At 41.9% G+C, this 19,283-nt stretch overlaps 1 protein-coding gene across 3 annotated transcripts in view; it reads right to left on the bottom strand.

The window, feature by feature from the left end:
• Window positions 1-17,720, bottom strand: part of WDR37 (WD repeat domain 37) — a 43,671-nt gene extending 25,951 nt beyond the window's left edge. The window contains exons 1-4 of one of the 3 annotated variants that reach the window (XM_048047589.2): window positions 14,602-14,728; window positions 9,421-9,452; window positions 6,214-6,391; window positions 2,243-2,339 (exon numbers count right to left, since the gene is read on the bottom strand). In XM_048047589.2, the coding sequence (XP_047903546.1) occupies window positions 2,243-2,339; window positions 6,214-6,351 (235 nt within the window). In that variant the 5' untranslated portion in view covers window positions 6,352-6,391; window positions 9,421-9,452; window positions 14,602-14,728. Of the gene's footprint in view, window positions 1-2,242; window positions 2,340-6,213; window positions 6,392-9,420; window positions 9,453-14,601; window positions 14,739-17,555 lie in introns of those variants that run through there. The other 2 variants (XM_013185755.3, XM_048047588.2) reach the window with 2 other exon arrangements.
• Window positions 17,721-19,283: the final 1,563 nt, after the last annotated feature.

Genomic DNA, 19,283 nt, shown 5'->3' with positions numbered 1-19,283 from the left:
AGATCAACTGTGATTTTATAGAAACGGTTCTCACCAAGACATAAACCAAGGCTCATGCTGAATGTTCCGGAGATCAACCTTGACCCAGATTCCAAGGAAAGCATTACTGGCTTCTAATTACTGTTGCTTTTACTATCAAACGTGACTAAAGATTAACAAAGCAACTTCTGTGAAATAAATGACCCACCTTTACTGACTGAAATCCTAGAGAAGGCAGTAAACTTACATCATCAGAAATATTTTAGCCACACAACTAATATGTCATTTCTTGGCAAAGATTTTACTCATCATGAAATAGTATTTTCCCCCGAATGCTTGTCTACTGCTAGTTTCAGGGAAAAAAAAGGAAAACAAACATGCATTTTACACTCTGAAATACAGTAAAAGTGCTGAAGAATGACGTTTACATTTGCATTTAAGTGTTTTAGAAATATCAACTCCAATCAAAATGTTTTTTCATGTTACACAGAGCATGTATTTGCAAGAAGAATCTGCTTTTCTGTCAATTATTGATGACTCTTGCTAATGCCATTTGAACACCAGAGTGATGGCATAGCTAAAACAAATCAGGTACTTGGAAGTGATTTCCAGTTGCTGGGCTGGTTTAAAGTGCCCCAGCTTCATTTTATAAAGATAAAGATGGCTTAGAGTTTTTCCTCAAAATCTGGGCTGATATTTTTCAAGCATCTTCCTTAGGTGAAACATGATTGAGAGGCTTTAGCTAAGCAGTTTTTAACTGTTCTTAAGTCTAGGTCTGTCTTTTCCACAAATTCCTAGGACTACTATTTTAAAAATAAATAAATAAATAAACACTCATTCCCAGACTTTGGAATAAAGCTTTCAGATCCGGGAGAACGTAATCCATCAGGAGAGCGGTTTTTGACATTTCTGAGAAATTCACAGAAGTCTCAGTCATAAGCACTAGAAGGCAGTTTGCAACTGTGTATCAAATTCAAGTGCCTGCAATGAGCAAAGCAAGGTTCTCTTTCCTGTGTTCCAGGTCACATGCACCTAAACTTATTAAACACAGACTGAAAGAAAAGTAAACAAAGAGACAAGCTTGTCCTAACAGATGACTGAAACAGACAAGCCTGGCAGACTAAAAGAAATGGCTGCAAAAAAAATAAAAAAAAAAAAGACTGCAGCCTGGAAGGAATCAGAAAAGGAAGAAACTAGAAATTAGCTGCAATAAGGAAAAGTGGATATATGAACAGCCAGGAAAGAAAAACTGAGATTCTCCACATAAAATAACTGCAACACTAACATAGGAGTTAGATCATAAGGCACAATAACAGACTCAGCATCAAAAGAGAAAAATTTGGAAGTTGTCAGGGAGGCAGAAAGAGATCACAAATGCCGGGAGCAAAATATAACTACCAGGTAAAAAAGAAAGATGCAGAAGTAACAGAAATGGGATGGAAGGAAAATAACCATGCTCTGGAGGGTACAGGCAAATTCGCCACTTGTTTTCTGACAAACATTTGTGAATTTCTGTAAAATTTGGGGGGAGAAGGGTGACATATAATACTTTTTTCTTACTTCCAGCCAACTTCACAGCAGGAGGCTGCAAACTGAGGTGTGCAAATTGTCACTACTGCACGAAGTGTGTAGTGTTGCTGACGGCCTTTAACCACCACTACCTCCGGTTTTTAAAATAAGAAAAAGGCAGCACATTTTCCAAAAGCATGCTAGAATGTTTTTGTAACATGAGTGTTTGCTTTAACTGTGATAACAGATTAGGTTTGGAAAAAAGTTTAACTGGGAGCCAAGACAGACAGATTCCACAATTCAGAAGCCAAGCCATACAACACAGCTTCCAGAACCCAACAAGGAAAATTTAACAGGGTCTTCACAATATGGTTGCTTGTGTTACTTACTTTGGATCCTCTTACATCACTTTAGATCATTTATATTACAATACAGTCATTACACATAGAACATTTTTTCCAGGTAACACCTGGAACGTACAGCGACAAGGAGACAGCCACTTGCCTTTTTTTGCCAAGAGCCAAGGAGGGTATCACACATTAGTCTCGCTACTTGCGTCAAAGAGCTAAGAAAGTTATTTTTCTGAAAGGGGACAAACGCTGTCTTTCACTACAAGTTCAAAACAATTCTTGAATTCCTCACAAAAATAAATTAATTAATTAAATTACAGTATCCAGCGTAAGCTCTTTCAACTAGAGCTGCTATATCCTAAGTCCAAACAGTTCGTAAGTTGCTTAAAGAAAGATATACTCACATTCCAAATTTTCAATATACAGATTTTCAAACTCCCGCTCTATTTGTCCAAAAAGTTCAAGGAGTGTGTTCCGAACAGAAGATGGTAGCTTAGAATCCTAGGAGGCAAAACACAGTTTTATATTTTTTTTTTATCATCTATATAACAATAATAATAATATGTATTTTTATATATATATATACATATGCATACATAGAAAATTTTACTCTGAGCTGCAGCTGCCTTTCAATCTTATGCCAATTTTAGAAGTTTTCTACCTCTCAGCAAAGAGGGAAATTAAAGCTTCTTCTAGCACAGAACACAAAACAAAAAGCTTTGGGGACATTTCTGTCCAAATAATTCATTTTACATACGCTTTCTCTTTCAAGGGACAGAATTCAAGTGACCAATTTTTTCTGTTGTTTTTACTAGAGAACAATTATAAAAATGTAACACAATAAAGGCAAAAAAAGGTGAAAAAATGTATTGTAATGTCAAGATTTTTCTAGTTCAAGAAGAAGAATACCTCTGGTTGACAAAGCAATTTACAAGTTGACTATGCACTACTTAAGAAACTGCTTTGTGATGATACCTTACTATCAAACCTTAAGACAATCTAAGCTTTTAAACGGTCACCTACTTTTGTCACTAGCCATAACTAAGTGTGAAAGAAACAGCAATGTCTAATCCTTCCCTCCCCCATGTTATTCAAGACTCTCCTCCTCGCAGAAAATATTTTGAGATAAGTTTACAGAGAAGGGATGAATTTTTCTTCAGCATAATCAGCATCGCAGTTCTGAGGCATAAAAACAAATACAAGATAAAGCCACTAACACAGGATTTAAAGGGCCCAACTTCAATATGCAGTTCAACCACAAGTTTCTGAAGGCAAACTACTTAAATTTTATTCATCTGCCTCTGAAATACCACATTGCCTCTAAAGAAACACATACCAACCTACGGAGTACTGATTTCTGCTGGGATGCAAGGCTCCCACTCTATCAGTTACTGAAGACCTTTGAGAAGACAGCAAGTACAGGAAAAGGCAAATGACTGCAGCACACTGATAAATTTGCGACCCAGTACTAACAAATATGTTATAAAATTTAAAGCACGGTATGCTACTAAGAAGTGGTACATTAGAAAGGAAAAAATACTGTCACAAGGATGATAACTAGAGTAAATTAATCCACTAGCTGGCCTAATCTACAGTGACAAGCTGTCCCTGTACATCATGCAAATAAATTATACTAAAACTGTTCTTTCCTTCTGCTGCTGATAGACCACAATCTGTAGTTGGCTTACTGCAGGCATCATTTACCTACTTAGCCAGTTGTTTTAAGAAGAGTTTCCACTTAGTGAGCCCTACCCTAACGCTGAAAAAGCTCAACTGTTCCTTTGTAGCATATCTAACCTGTCATCTTGGAATTCATCTAGCAAAAATACAGGGAATATGCCAATTAGCAACTTTTTTTAAAAAATTTAAAAGTATATACCTTAAAGTCTTGAAACCATAAGCTCTGAACAAAAAAAGAAATTGAGTCAGCTCCTGCCACAGCACAAACCACCACTATTTCAGGTCTTGGAAGTACAGGAAAACCATTACTGAGTGGAACATTAATACAGAAAACCACCCAAATTAGAGTGAACGTCATTATTTCAATGTAAGTTTAAGAATGATTATGGCTTGTTTTGTTCTTACGTGTTCCAGCAAACCCAAACCAAAAGAAATTGTTTCCATTCCTATAAACGGACTGAAATATGAAGAAGCATGTGCACACTAGCCATTAGAGGGCAGCATGCATCTTTGATCAAGTCAGCATCTAAGCGACCAGAATTTAGCCTAACATTCTGGTTCATACATTCAGGATGACTTAAAAAAAAAAAAAGAAAAGCCTATCATAATCCTCACTTTGTATTAGCTAACAGGTTGTCTCTGGACATCAAGCTTAAAGAGAGGAGCAAGAGCAACCAACAGCCACAACCCAGAGCACGCCCACTTTGTGCACAGCTCTGTCTTACACCTGTTTCATGGCTACCTTCAACATGGAGAAGCAGGCACAGTGCTGAAAGAAGCGGCCCTACACTCCTCATGTCTCCCCATTACTCTGTTCTCCATCGTCATCTGCCTCCCCCCGGAGAGGGTACTTTTGTTCATGCATTCAGAGAACCAGAACATCAAACAGATCCAGATTAAAACCAGCCTGGGATAAAATTGATTCAACAAGAACACTACACAAATTAAACACTACTAAAAGAAATACTGAAATTCGAAGAATTATTTCTGATTCAACTACCCACTAATTCCACACAGCAAGGTTATAAAAGACACTAAGCTAGCTTACTGAAACTCTAGAAACAGGGAAGGAAAAGTAGGAAAAAGTTTTTAATTTACTTCTCAGAGCCTGATAGCGTTAGAAAATCTAAACCTGTCCTAAAGTAACCAACACGGTAAAACACACCCACTTCCTTTACTAACTTGAAAGTTGGCATTGCTTAAGTTAGCTTATTAAAATACCATGTAAAAAGTATTTTCACAGATAGGCAGACAGCATTATCTAGGTTTCATGCGGCTTGCAGCTCTGCTGTGAAGTAGCTCTATGCTCTCTAGACATTAGAGCTGGCCACTGGCTGTTCAAGGTTAAATTAGATCAACAGAATTAACTAAGACGACACAAAATATTTAAAACATCTACATATTACAGTGCAGTACACCTGTGGAGTCTGATAAGAAATACTAAAATAAGTTAATGTGTTTTTTTTGTTTGTTGGTGGTGGTTTTGTTTTTTTTGTTTTGTTTTGTTTTTGTTTTTTTTTTTGTTTTTTTTTTTTTTACTACACTGAAGCAACAGCATGACCTCTCAGCTGCCCTTCCCTCCTGAAGTAAGGCTCTAGCAGCCCAAACATGAGCAGTTTTCTGTCCGAGGAAGTATTTCCATCCAACTTCCAGATGACGAGCAGCAACAACTTAGGCTCTGTCAGTTCTCAGAAAACTAACAGTGTCATTAAGTGAACAATAGATTCAGCACAAAAGCCTGTCACACCAGAGAAAACACAAGCTGTTCACTTCAGAGTATCTGCAGACCAGAAGAGAAAGTGAGGTTTCTCATAGCTAAACGCCGTTACTATTTCAAGCCAACTCTCTGATAAACATCAAGTTTTGCATCATCTTTGCCAGGCCCACACTAATATTGCACATTCAACTTGAAAGCAGATAGTTTTCAAACTGCTACTTGCTTATCTTTGCTAGTACTGCTATAAGCACCTCCTACAGGGGTCTTACCTACAGTTAATTTCAATATTTAAGGTGAAGCATTCCAAGTGACTCCAAACTGCACCCACTATAGAAACTGACATGATTTTAAAAGTTACAGAAGCTTGTGGCTGTTGTTCTTTCCCTTAAATTAACTGCACAGAAAATCCCACCTGTATCTGAGCCAAGTTCAAAAAAAAAAAAACACACCACAAACAAAAATCTAAGTTAGCTCAAGCCTGTCAAGTGGGCAATATTTATTTACTTTATGGAAAGGAATGCAGAAGAGTGTTCTCACTAATACCTTCCCTATCAGAGTTGTAATAAACAAGTATTTCAGTTTATCGTACTCCTAAGTTACTTCTATTCCAATTTCAAACTTACGAAATCAAGAACCAGTCTTCACCTTAAAGGTACGAGGAGACGGCAGGGGGACGTGCAGCAATCTGAACAGGCTGTTTCTTTGTATTTGTTAATGGTTTCATCATTCATGTAAGAATATGTAAAAGCTAATAAAAAGCTTCCCAAGTCTGAAAACAACCTGAAACGCTCAACACCTGCGTCAATGGTCTTCAAAGACAGTCAGCACTTGAAAGCAAACATGTCTGCAGTTTCTCCAACTTCACTGGATGTATTTCATCACTTACGTTTACTTAGCTTCTTCACATAGGAAACTCTTCATTTAAAAACAAAAAAAAAAAGCTAAGGAAGTTACCCAAGCAGTAGCGTACTACCTTACCTGCCCTTCCAGCATGTCTCTCTGCAGCGCGGCCCGTTCTTGCTCGGAACTGTTGGTTCTTCGGATGGAAAGGCTGTGCGATTTACGTTTCTGCTTTGCTTGGCGAGCAGATGCACAACTTCCACTTTCTATTGGCATTACTTCAAAAAAACAGCTTCACAGAGGCTCCTATGATAAACTAAGGACAAGCATTAAATGTCACAATTTGCTTTCCCAAACGAATTGGAGGTTTTTGGTTTTTTCCTCAAAATAAAATTCTACTCAATTTTGGAGTTCTTTGGGGTGTCATTAAAACAGAGAGATCCTATTACTCATAAGTTCTAAATCATATGTATAAATGCAAATAAAGAATGGAATCATTTCCGCATTACCGTTTCATTAGCTTACAAACCTCCGCAAAAGGAAAACAAATTCCACTACCTTGCTCATTTTGGTGAATACCAGCAGCAATAGCCCCAAAATGCTTCCAGGAAACAATTATTATGCGTACTATAGTTCACTGAAATGCATGCAAAAATTAAAACCCAGCTGGAAAATGAAAGCAAACAGACATGATAATTTAAGGACACTGTCAGGTTCAAATTGTATAAGGCAACTTTAAGCACTAGCATATGAATTTCAGTACATGTGCTTGTTTACATACAGCAGATTTTAATTTTAATGACATTCTGAAAACTACTTTTTAACATTTTTGACAGCTCATGGTTTCACTTTCTTGGATAGTAAAAGTGCACTTGCCTTAACGTGACCACTGAAAGCAGGCCTGACTTACCAAGTCGTTGCTGTTAATTTTCAAACTTTGTCAACATTTTAAAGGCAATTATGCGTTCTGAAATCCTTAAAAAACCTGACAGTATCACCAGATAGCATTACCATGTATGATCTACTGCTTTCCCCTGTGTAAGAAAAATCAAATCATATTTGATTTCTTGCATAAATACATGGAGACTATGTTCTTTACCATCAATTTTTTATTATTTTTAAACAAACATTTAATTTCTGGATTTTTTTTTTTATTATTACACCTGATATTCAACACCAATTATTTTAGCTTTATGAGGTGTACCAGCTGTTAAACATTTTGAATGTTTCAGGATTAGTTATTCAAAATTTTTTGATCGTGAACATTGAGAACAAAATAAAAATTCATTCTCCAGCATAAAAGATTTCTGAAACAACAATTACAACTTAAAATAGCTGCAACAGTCTGCAGAGAAATAGGAGAGCAGAGTTGGCAAAGCTAACAAGGCAACTGAGCTTCCTTTCAGACAAGATGATCAAAGAAAAATTTAAAGCAAACCCAGGGCCACTTCCAATTTAAGATCCGCCAACACACTAGATCTCAAGCTAGGAATGAGCACCATAACTACGAACAAGATTAGGCATTAACCACTTCGGTGTTTTGGACATTGTTTTTCCAACTTTTTAACATATCATAAAGCCAAGGAAAAGCAGAGCTTACTAAAAACACAGTATACCATGAATAAAAACAGCTTCAAATTTGCCTTGTTTTTTATACATCTTTTTACATCTTCATTTTGTTGTATAAATGAGCCTAGATTTAATTAAGGTTTTGATGCCCATAATCCTCAAACCTTCTAAAAAATATAATTGGTATTTCAATTAGTTGCTGGAACACCTGAGCTCCAGTAACCTGACACCAATCCCCGAGTGGATCTAGAATAAAATTCAGGTTGCACCACCAGTAGCTTGTCCTTCACTGAAATGATTTCATTCATTTCCACCGGACTCTGCAGTCCTCCCCTGCACCTAATCCCACTGGAGCTCTTCGTGTGATTAAGCAGTAGTAATTACCTATATTCAAAAACCAAAGGAGAAAGAAGAGAAAGAACTATCATTTAGTAGTTTCTTATTTCACTAGGTTTCTTTTTTCCCCTGTGGCTGGATCCCTCTATCATAGAAAGACAGGGCTGAAATTACAAAAAAGCCAACCCCATAATCGAGTTATTGCCAATGTTCTGGGCTTTGCTGAGTATTTTCCTGTTCTTGAACACATGGTCAACAATTAGGAACAGGCTTTCAGCACTCCTCACATTTGTGTTTCTTTCTAAAGGCACCAAGCACTGCTGGAGATTCTCCTCTTTCTTATCTCACCTGGGAACCCATCTTTTGGTGGTTTTCAGTTTACCAGTTTCTGCGGTGTTCGTGATTAATTTTTGAGGCCCATTGCAACAAACTGTGCACACAGGCATAGATGTGTTGAACGGTTTTATCCCTACACATACACACAGTTGCATATAATCATATAAATCAGTTTATACCATTTCGCTTCCACTCTGCAAAGAGAAATTTGATTTCTAATTCCTGCCAGACACCAGCTGCTAAGCTGTAGGTACCGACAGAGATGTTAACAGCATTTATATTTACTCCTTACCAGGCATTGTTCTAACTGTGTTAGCTTCCACCTGCCCTTCGCTGCCAAGCTCCTTCATTTTAGAGGATGTCACCAAGCTACACTCTTTTCTGGACTGCTCCACGACATACAGATTTGGCAGCTCTACATCAGTACGTTCCACCACGTAGAATTTAAAGGGACACAGTCAGGCAAGATTGTACTTTTACACAGTGAAATGCTCCCATTAACTGCACGAGAGTTCCTATTTTCAACGCCGCTAAGCAAACAGAAAAGGTAAGAGACACTTCCATATTGTACGCACTTCACCAGCAGCCAGTGTCACTGCCAGGAGCCGCGCTCTCCTCATGCACCAGCAGGACCACGTCGCTCATGCACTGCTCTGGAGACAGCAAAGCATGCACGCTCCTCCCCAGGCCCGGCACCAGGGCACAGCCAGAGCAAAGCTGCAGCCAGAGAGGCAACAAGCAGGCACGTGTATACAGAGGACAGGAAGGAGACAGGGGACTAGCTCAACTCTCTGGAATATTAGTCATAATTCCACCCAACGGCCTCGAACTTTCAGGAAGGGAGCAGTAATTCAGAGCTTATAAAAGCAAGGCGTAAATTCGGGTGGAAAAAGGAATGACAGTGTCCCTTTAAATATTGACTTCTCCTTGACAATTTCAGAAGTGTTTGGAGGCCACGGGGAGAAGCTAGGGATTTTCCAAGAGCAGATTTCACAGAACAAATCCTTGGCAATACGATACTAAAATATAAATAAATAAGGTGCTCATTTCTAGCAGTTACCTGATTCCCCTCATTACGTAAGGTTTTCAAGCAGTGAAAATTACCTGTCCAGAATATCAGTGTCATGTTACATATCCTATGAAAACCATATTAAATATTGATTAGTGAAACAGTCAGCAGTATGCAAACCAAAGTTTTTCACATTTCTGAAACGTTTGTAGTTAGAACACAGAAGACTACGGGAAAGGGGGGAAGGGAATATATCAATACAAGTTAGGGCTAAGCACCAAATCTGAGTCAAACAAAGTAAGAAAAAAAGACATCAAAATGACCCATTATATATTGTTAGTCAGACGTAGTTAATCAGAGCTTTGGAATGCTATAAACGGGTTGTGGGAAGACGCATTCATTTCCCTTTGCCTAGCAATACTACCAGGAGGAACAAAAAGTCACCAAGAAGCATGGGACTAGTTTCCTGAACCAAATGAGGCTGAATTCACAACAGCTAAAAATTAGCATAGAGTAAATAAAGCTGAACAAAAGTACTTCCCAAGGAAAAAAACAACAACAGAAAAGGGGGAAGGCTGTTGTATTACTAAACTACACTCAATAAAGGCACACCAGTAAACCAGCACTGTACTGTTAAAAAGTGAGCTTGTACGACACGTCGAGCACTTCTGCACGATTGTTTGGGAAAAGGCTGCTTGCATAGGGTTCTTCACACAATGATCTGTCAGAGCCTCAGGAGTGCTACCAAATGAATTTCCAACAAAGTCAGTCAGCAGAAGTAGGGGAAAAAAATGTGTCCTAGAAAACAGTCTAGACCATAGGTGATTACCGCTTTCTGAATGCAAAGCTACTCTGGCATTTCAATTATGCTGTTTAATTAAACTATCATATTTTATAGCATGTTAAATTAAAGTTCTGCCACCTACCTTTCTGTAACAGATGTTACCATGTATTCAGTCACAGGAAATATTTCATCAGAGTTAACAGCAAACCAGTTACTGTTTTATTCAGCTACAGTAAAGAAAGGGCACTGAACAGACGTGCACACACAGGTCTTACTAGACTTAAAAATTAATTCACTGCAGCCATCAACTGATTCTCCTTGCACGCTTCTGCTCTCGAGCATGGAACAAGAGCAGCAGACTGCTGAAAGGAAAGAATTCCTGGGGTATGCATGCTGCTGAAGCCAAGGAGAAAATCTGTTTTAAGAAGTGTCAGAGCGCAGACAGAATGGCTACAGTACTGCATTTCCTTTTTTGTTCATTCAAGACAACACACAAGGCTGGAAAGGGAAAGCATCAGGAAATTTCAGCAACATCTCTTACCCAAGATCTCCCTGCTCCATTTTGTTTAAAGTTTAGCAATGCTAACACTTACTATTTAAAGGATCGTCAGAAACAAAACAAAACAATTTTACTGGGTTTGTGTGCGCTCTTAAATCTCTTGAACAGTTTCAGGTCCCTCTGTTTCAAATATGTTTTAGAACAAAATTTCAGCATATACTATATAAGAAATGGAGGCTTATTGCAACAGCAATTATTGTCCTGTGCAACAATAAAACCTTAAGATACAAAGATGCAAATTAACGTGTCTTTTCATAAAATGGGGAAGGAAAGGGGAAAGAGGAGAACGACTGCAGTTATGAAGTTCTCAATTACATGTAACTGAGTTTGACAGCATTACTCATGAGTTAAGGGAATTTAAAAATCAACCTACACCACTACAACGTTTATTAACATGCAAAGGAATCAAATTTAGAAGAGTTTTGAGGTTTTCACCAAACAATTAGTTTCGAGGATGCTATACATTCAAGTGCAGTTAATTCAATGCAAATGCCAAGAACACAGCACACCTGAGAAGGATCAGGCTAAGCAGACTTCTTTGCAAGGCTCAATGTTTTTCTAAAGATAAATATTTAGGAAACAAAACCATTCCGGATCATCCTAGATGATGCTAGAACCACTGAGAAGTGTGCTCAAACCTAACAAAATCCACTCGAGCATTACAACGTGATTTTTCTTTCCCCTAAATTTAGAACAGCACGCTCTCAAACAAAACTGGATGTTACTTGAAACGTAAGAGGGGAGAGCAGCCCCCAGTGAAAAGGTGACAACCTCCCTTTGACAGCAAGCACGGTAAAGGAACCGCACCGATGAATTTTAAGTATGTTATACAGCTGGGAAGCGATGATAAAAACTTCAATGCATTAGCAGGAACCTACCCCGAGCAAGCTTCTAACACCAACATTGAAGAGTAAAGCAGGGCAGTTTTGCTGCTAGCAAGCTTTGATCTTGCTAATTCAACTCTGTCAGCAAATGTTGCGATCAAAACGCAACACAGACCTAGCCTGCCGACTGTTAGTCTACCAAAGCAAAAAATTATACCCCTAGCCATACATACTTGTTTTAGCTGATATTAAACAATAATTATTAAAAGTAGATGGCTTTTTATTTAGAATATGGAAGAAACCTGCCCGAGTCCACTAATAATCACCAGACCAAGACCTCTGAAGTGAAATTGCTGATGTCGTGAAGGTGCACAACGCTCCTGTGAGAGCTCTGCTACCTACACTCACGAAATGGGCTCACTGTTTCTGCTAATTTAAACAGCACAGTGTACAACATAAGCTTACATTTAACACTAGTTACTTACCTCTGCAGTATACACTGCGCTTTATTTTATTAACAAGTATTGATTAGCTGACTTTTCTTGAAGAGCTCAATAAACAGCATCAAGTCCTGCTAAACTACTTTCTGCTGGTTAAATCCCAAAGAGCAGCCTTCAAACATACTTTATTTCCTTAGCTGTGTCACAGAGCCTTTAGCTCTCGTTCCTGTATCAGCATATCCCTAATAGCTTGGAAGTAGTCTAGATGCGTGCACAGGTATGCAAATACAAGACCTGAGGGTGAGGAATCCCAAGGAAGCTCAAGCACAAAGGTGGTTTAGCCAGGTATTTGTTTAAGGAAGCCCTGCATCTAATTAAGAGGTCAGATTCTTGCTCTGCTATTCTCCAAACAATACACAGGTGCTTATTACCAATGTACCAGATAAATTGCCATCACATGTGGATGCAAGCAAAGTGACCTCAGGTATCACTGCCTTTCATTTGGGAATATATCAGTTGCTAATAAATTATTTTACTGCTGAGACATCAGCAGAAGCAAGCAACTTGGATGCTCATTGTAACACACCTAGCAAGCCTTTCTGAAGCACCAAGAAGCAACCCTCAGACAGCACACCCCTGAAGCACTTCCTCCTGTGGCCGAGCAGGGAGAGCTACCAAATCTTCCGACAGCACACACAGCAGCCCTGCGAGTACCCAGTCCCACCATTTTGAAACACCAGGTCTCAGAACAGTCGGCAGGGGTTATTCGTTGGGGAGAAAACAAGAAACCCCTCTGGCTTAGGAGACTGTCCTGGTCCCTCACTGCTCGCATGCAGAGCACTAGCAAACTCATCCCATAGAGGTTTGAAGTGGTGGCATCTGGAACAAGCCCCACACCCAGGCCTACACCTCACAGGCTACAAGCCTTAGTTAGCTCCTAGACTGAAAAATTGCACAGCGTAACCCCTACCTCACCTCAAACATACAAAATACAACGCAGCTTCCCTTCTTGCTGTGTGACACGCAGTAATTCTGGTTTGCAATTTCTGGATCGTGTAACAGCAAGCTACTCTTTTAACACATGTTCACCCCACTCACAAGACTTCTCCCCTGACTATACCAACGCTCCCAGGCACTTCAGCCCGTACCTGTGGCTCTGCATCCACTAAACAAGTCCTAAATTTAAAAGAAACATGATGTTATGAGCATGTCTACATTAGAGAGAGACGGTCTCATCTCAGAGTTACCTTTAAATTCAACATACTAAACCTAGTTTAGGGACACGTGTACACATAAACAAGCGGCATTAAAAAAATTTACACTGGCCTTTGCCTTAAATTCTAACACTTTGTGCATGCTCTTCTCAAAAAACCTGCCCAAGTACACAACACATACAGCTACATTTAAAGTTACTACAGAAAGACAGGGTAGGGCTGACGCATGCACAGATCTTATCTAATATAAACTACCCATAAGAAAATGCACCACAGGATTCTTGAGGTTGCCAGATCTCTTTTAAAAATCTGATGTTAGAAAAAACGACAACAGCAGGCTTGCTTGGAAAACAGTCTCAGAACTTTGTTTAGGCAGAAGAATATCGCTCTGATGTTTCAAACCCAGTGCCTGAACAATAGAGATTTGTATAATTTCAAGGTGTACTCAATGACACTGAATCACCTCAAAGAAGCTGTTCCACCAGTTCTTTAGGTAAATCCTCCATGAATTACTGTTACAGACAGCGTGCTTGAAAGTGCTGTAACAAAACAAACTTCCACAAGCTGGAAGGGACAAAGAGTAATAAAAACACATGTCGAAGTTTCCCTTTTCTCACAAGACATCATTGAGCAACATCTCAGGGCTTAGCTTGACAAAGTTTCCCTCACCTCCACATAAGCACCATTTTTTTCATTTCCTAAAACTGGAAACAAATCTACTCAACATTTCAACACGTGAAGCATATTAATTCCTCCCTGAAATTTGTTTCCACAGTTTTTAGCTCAAGGAAGGATAAAGACAAACTGCAAGCAAACCTTTACAGGCCTGAATTCCATGCATTTGGGCCAGTTCTGAGACACCCTCTCACTGCCGGAGGCTAGGTCTACCCGATGCCTCCCCAGCCAGCATCCCCCGTGCTTGCCCAGCCGTGCCCCGCTGCAGGGGATGTAAAACGGGGCCTTTTGGGGTTTTAACCCCATTTCTGCGTGATGAGAGGGTCTGAACCGAGCCGTGAGCCGCGGCGCTTGGCTTGTCCTCAGGACACACAGCAGGAGGTAAACAAAGTTCGCCAGCAGCCTCCTGAGGAAGCGCTCCCATTCCCACCGCCTGCAGGACTGGACCATCCCTACGCCCTCCGGCTCGATTAAAGAATAAAACTAAATATATATATATATATAAAATAGCTGGCAAAGGAAAGCGGGCAGGCTCGCTCTGGGCGATTTTCGTTTTTAGGGAGGGATGCGCCAGGAGCTGCCGGCGGGAGCCCCGCTTCCCTCAGCGGGCCCTGAGGCGCAGGGAGCCCACAGCCCGGGTCCCCCCCGCTCCCCACAGGTCCCCCCCGGTGCCCCCCGGGTCCCCCCGGTCCCGTCCCCTCGGGGCAGCCGCTGCCGGCGGCGGGCGGGAAGATGGCGGAGGCGTGCTGAGGGGAGCGGGCGCGGCGGCCCCGCACTCACCTGTCAGCACCGGGCGGGCGGCGGGGGGGCAGCGGCGGCAGCGGCAGGAGGAGGAGGAGAAGAAGGAGGAGGAGGAGGAGGAAGAGGAGGAGGAGGAAGGCGGGCGGGGCAGCGAGCAGCCCGGCAGCGACCCGTCGCGGTGCTGAGCAGCCCCGGCGGCGACATCCGGCAGCGGGCGGAAGCGCAGCGCGGCCCCCGCTCCGCCGCCATGGAGACGGGGCCGGGACGGGACCGGGCGGGAGCGCGGCGCTGTGGGGTCCCTGCCCGCTGAGGGGTCCCTCTGTAGCGGGCTGCCCTCACCGCACCCCGTCCTGCCCCAAACCCCGGCCGTGGGCGTGTGGTGTGGGGCGAAACCCGCCGCGGAGTTACAGCGGGTCTGGGGGGGCTTGGGGAGCCCCCAGCGGGGAGGCACCTGTGTGGGGAGCAAGGCAGGGAGGCAGCCCAGGTGTCCCCCTAAGCATTCTCCTCAGCATCCCGCAAAGTGTCCCCTTAAGTGCCCTCCTCGGCATCCCCCTCAGTGTCCCCCCCACAAGCATCCCCCTCAGCTTCCTCCCAGGTGTCTCTTTAGGGGTCCTCCTCAGCATCCCCCTCAGTGTCCCCCTAAGCATCGCCCTGTGTCCCCCTCAGCATCACAACTGTCCCCCAAGTGTCTCCCCAGGTGTCCCCCTAAATGTCACTCTCAGCATCCCGAGTGTCCCCCCAAGTGTCCCCCTTCAGCATTCCCCTGAATATCCCCCTAAGTGTCCCCCTAAATGTCCCCCTCAGCGTCCCCCTCAGCATTCCTCCAAGTGTCTCCCCAAGTGTCCCCCCAAGGACCCCCCTCACCGTCCCCCTCAGCCTTCACTTAATGCTGACATTTAAAAAACCCGGCCTGCTTTTCCTTACTGCACCCTCACCCCTGGCTGAGGAGGGAGATGAAACTTCACTAAATCACAGACAGAATTCCCTGCTTTTCTATAGGAAAGGCAGAGAAATGCCGAGTCTCGGTGCTGTGCCAAGCGGGACCGCCGACACCGTGACAGAAACAGAGAATCAAAGGTAGCCGCCGCGGTCTGCTAGCAGGCTGTTCGCTTTGGGGCTTACAACGCGTAATTGAAATGGGATTAATTCCTGTGCTGATTAACGCTTAGAAGAAGCCCCGATGTAAAATTCATTGTGGCAGATTATGAAAGTCAGAAGAGGCCTTTGCCTAATTATTTGCTCTCTTTCTTCAGATTATCTAGCGGCCTCTGAAGAGGTCTGTAAAAAGGCCAGAAGAATATGGGCCTCGTTGTGAGGGCTAAAAATGTTATCACATTTTCTTTTCATGTGCTTCCCAGCTACAACTATGCCTTCCGATCTCTTTTGTCTTTTATTCCTTTCTACCTCCTTTTGTGCAGTCATGTCTAAATTGCAACCGTACTAACAGGAAAAAAAAAAAAAAGTGTGTGTTTTTTTTATTTACTAGCATCTTTTTCTTCATTGGAGGTTATTCCAGAAGATAACCAGCCTAATTAGGCTGTTGAGAGCTTCTCGTAGCTTTCACCTATTCCCTTTTTCAACGCCCCCAAAAGGAGAAAGGAAGGGAGCAAAAAGAGTAGCTAAGTGGCTTTTACGAGAGGAAAAGGGGGAGAGAGCACAGGCAAACGAGGATGGACAAGGAGTAGAACAGAGTTGCCTGGGAGGAAGCTTGAGCACAACCTGAGCAAATGGCACTGTTTGATGCTTTGAATTCTCCTTATAGTTACTGCAGGTGCAGTTACCTCAGCCGCGTTATCTAAGGCACCGCTGGAGCCACCACTATTCAGTTCCTAAGTAAAAAGTTGTTTAAGCCTCATTATTCCTACCGAAATTACTTCATCCTAACATAATTGTTAATGTAATGTAATGGAAAAAATGTCCAGAAAGCACAGGAGAATCCACATTTGAGATTTCCCTGAAAAAAAAATGCTTGGCAACTGTCTTCTCTGGAACAGCTCACTCTCTAACAGCAGGGGGCAATAAAGATAACACCATTTTTTATGCTGTAGAAGCGATGCAAAACAGTGCAGTAAGGAAAGACAGGGGTTTAAACAACTCCTTCCTTGACACGGGGTGACTAACCGTAAAATCAACAGGGCTTGTATGGATGCAGTTGCCTTTTCACGAGAAATGCGTGACAAGGAGCACTGTTGTCACCCTAGCCCTGGGCCTGGTTTTGTTTTGCTGTTGCATTACAAGGGTAGCAAGGCACCGTTTAACAAACAGTAACGCATACAGGACAAACTGCTTTTCACAAACTGCTTGTTTTAAAAAAGACACTTGCACAGGTACCAGTACAGGAGCCTAGGGAAACATGGGGCAGGATTAGTTAGCATGAGTCTTTTTTTTTTTTTTTTTAAGTGCTACAGTAAATGTAGTGGCAAACATTGGGTTGTCCTTGACACCGCCTTCCAGACCGTCTGCAGCTGCACTTCTGCACCCGTGGCTGGACTTGAGAAAACAAGATACGAGGCTTGGGAAACCAGCAATGGAACAGAATAATAATTGAATCCACTACATAAAAATTTTCCAGGCCTGCAAATGTAGCAGGAAAAGGCAGAACTTCCTGCCCAGTGCTCAAACCAAAAGAAAGAAAATACATAAATAAATAAATAAATAAAAGAAAACCAGATCTAGGGGATAAAAGCACTCCAGGGTTATTTTTTCCTTCTTATAGGAAACCTCTTAATAATTCCTGGCTAAAAGAGCTGTTTCCTATATTATTCATCGTCACCTTATGCTGTACATGCAACTTTCCATCATAAGTCTTTCCATCACACTCGAGATAGCAAACTGCAAATACAACATCCTACTTATATATTTAGCATACATGTGTTACATTTTCACTACAAAGCCATCTGTCCTCTCTGAAGCAGGCTAAAACCAACCCACTTCCCTGCAGTTGGTCTTTTAAGAAAGCAAACAGCAGAGTATTTAGGACAGGGAGTTATTACCTGCCAATACAGATAAATTCCAGGCTGGCGTTAGCTCTGCACGTAAGTGTAGCCTTCAGACGGGTATTTTCTGAAGAGCCATGACTCAGGGCAGAAGCTGACTTCTGACAAGCATGCTGCAGGGAGATCAGCAGCTAGGTCTACAGCTGAGAAGGCTGAACTGGAAGTCTTAAGCTTTAAAACAAGTGAACAGGAAGCTTAAAAAAAGGCAGATTGGATGTGAAGGGTGGAGAGAAATGAAAACTTGTTTTCTTTGGCAAGTTGAGAACTGAGGAGAGGCTTATTCCTCAAGTCTGTGTGTTCTGAGGTCAAATCCCGTGGCATTCTGCATTTATTTATCCTGCAGTTTACTGCCTTCTAGTTTAACTTCCTGGGTAATTATGATGTTTTGCTCCAGTTTGGTGTATTTGCATTTCCTTTCAACTCAGTAGACAGCAAAATTCTGTCAGTAATTTGCAGCTGGGTGGATTTTCAGGTGAAATGAGAGACTTCCCAGTGGTGACAAGTGTTTTCCTTGTTGGCAGAGTATCGGAAAACAGCCAGCAGACTTCAAGAGATGAATAAATTAAATCAAGTCTTAAAGCTATATATATGTCACTTCATGCACGCTTCTTTTCAAGCAGGGCAGAGCAAAACTTCGGAGGTTTCAGTGTAATGCATACCATTACCAAAACTAGAATCTTTTATTTTCAACACAAATAGTTTGTTAGCAGGTATAAGGCAAAGCAGGAGGGGTGTGAGTGAGACGAAAGATGATACAAATGACATAAAGCACTTGGTCCTGAAAGAATCCTTAGTGAAATGCTTGGGACGTCTCTCACTTGTCTGTTTTGTGATAAGAGTTTATTGTCGTTCTCACATCCTTTTTGGCTCTCATCAGCCACTGGGACTTGTTGCTCACAAACACCACTCCAAGTGAAATACTTCGCTTCTCTGCCTAGGACAGAAGCTGTAGTTTTTTTTTCTGACAGTCAGGTTCTAAAACACCTTCACAGAAGTTCTCAATAGCTATTACTGGGAATAAGATCTTTCTTTTCCCCGTAACCTACACGGACACTTGGTATGTCTCCACCGTGCAGCCTGCACATCGCCGTGCACGCCCGCTGGTTGTCTCTCCTGCATGCCATACTTCAGCTTTGTCCTGCTTACAGAAGCAGCTCTGGGTTTAGGGCAGAAGCTTCTACACCAACAGAGCTTCCCTCTTGGAAGGCCGATCGTTAACTGCGTTGTCTCCACACATGCTGCTGGTTGGTGTGTCCATCTCGGTAGTTAGAGTGGTTTTGGTAGATCTGCATAGCTTATATTTGGTCACGTTAGGATAATGAAAGAAAAGTTACTATTTTATTTTATTTTAACTTTTTTTTTTTTTCACAGGGAGCAATGAACCTAGCGAGTGTTTGATCTGGCAAAGGACATCAGGCATCACCACAAGGCCCAACGTCCAGTTGCTCGGGACAAAACGCTTCAGTGAGTGTGGGCGACACAAAAACCTTTCAGTGACCGGGCAGGCTGTGGGTGCTTGAGCCCTCTGTGAGGGCACCTGTGGGTGTTTCTCCTGCGCTTTCTACAGCTAAGGGGCTGTGCAGCGGATGGTATTTTTATATATATATATTTATTATTATTATTTCTTGTGGTGCTGCCTGGTTTCACGTTGCCCCCCCCCCCCCCCAAATTCCTGTCCCTGTGAGGGGCTCTGCCCCTGTGAAGCCCCCTGCCAGGCACCAACGT

This window comes from Anser cygnoides, chromosome 2 (assembly GCF_040182565.1).
Source record: "Anser cygnoides isolate HZ-2024a breed goose chromosome 2, Taihu_goose_T2T_genome, whole genome shotgun sequence".
NCBI classification, from domain to species: Eukaryota; Metazoa; Chordata; class Aves; order Anseriformes; family Anatidae; genus Anser; species Anser cygnoides.
Note: the sequence above shows the minus strand (reverse complement) of the source record. Positions and strands in the feature narration are given on the sequence as shown.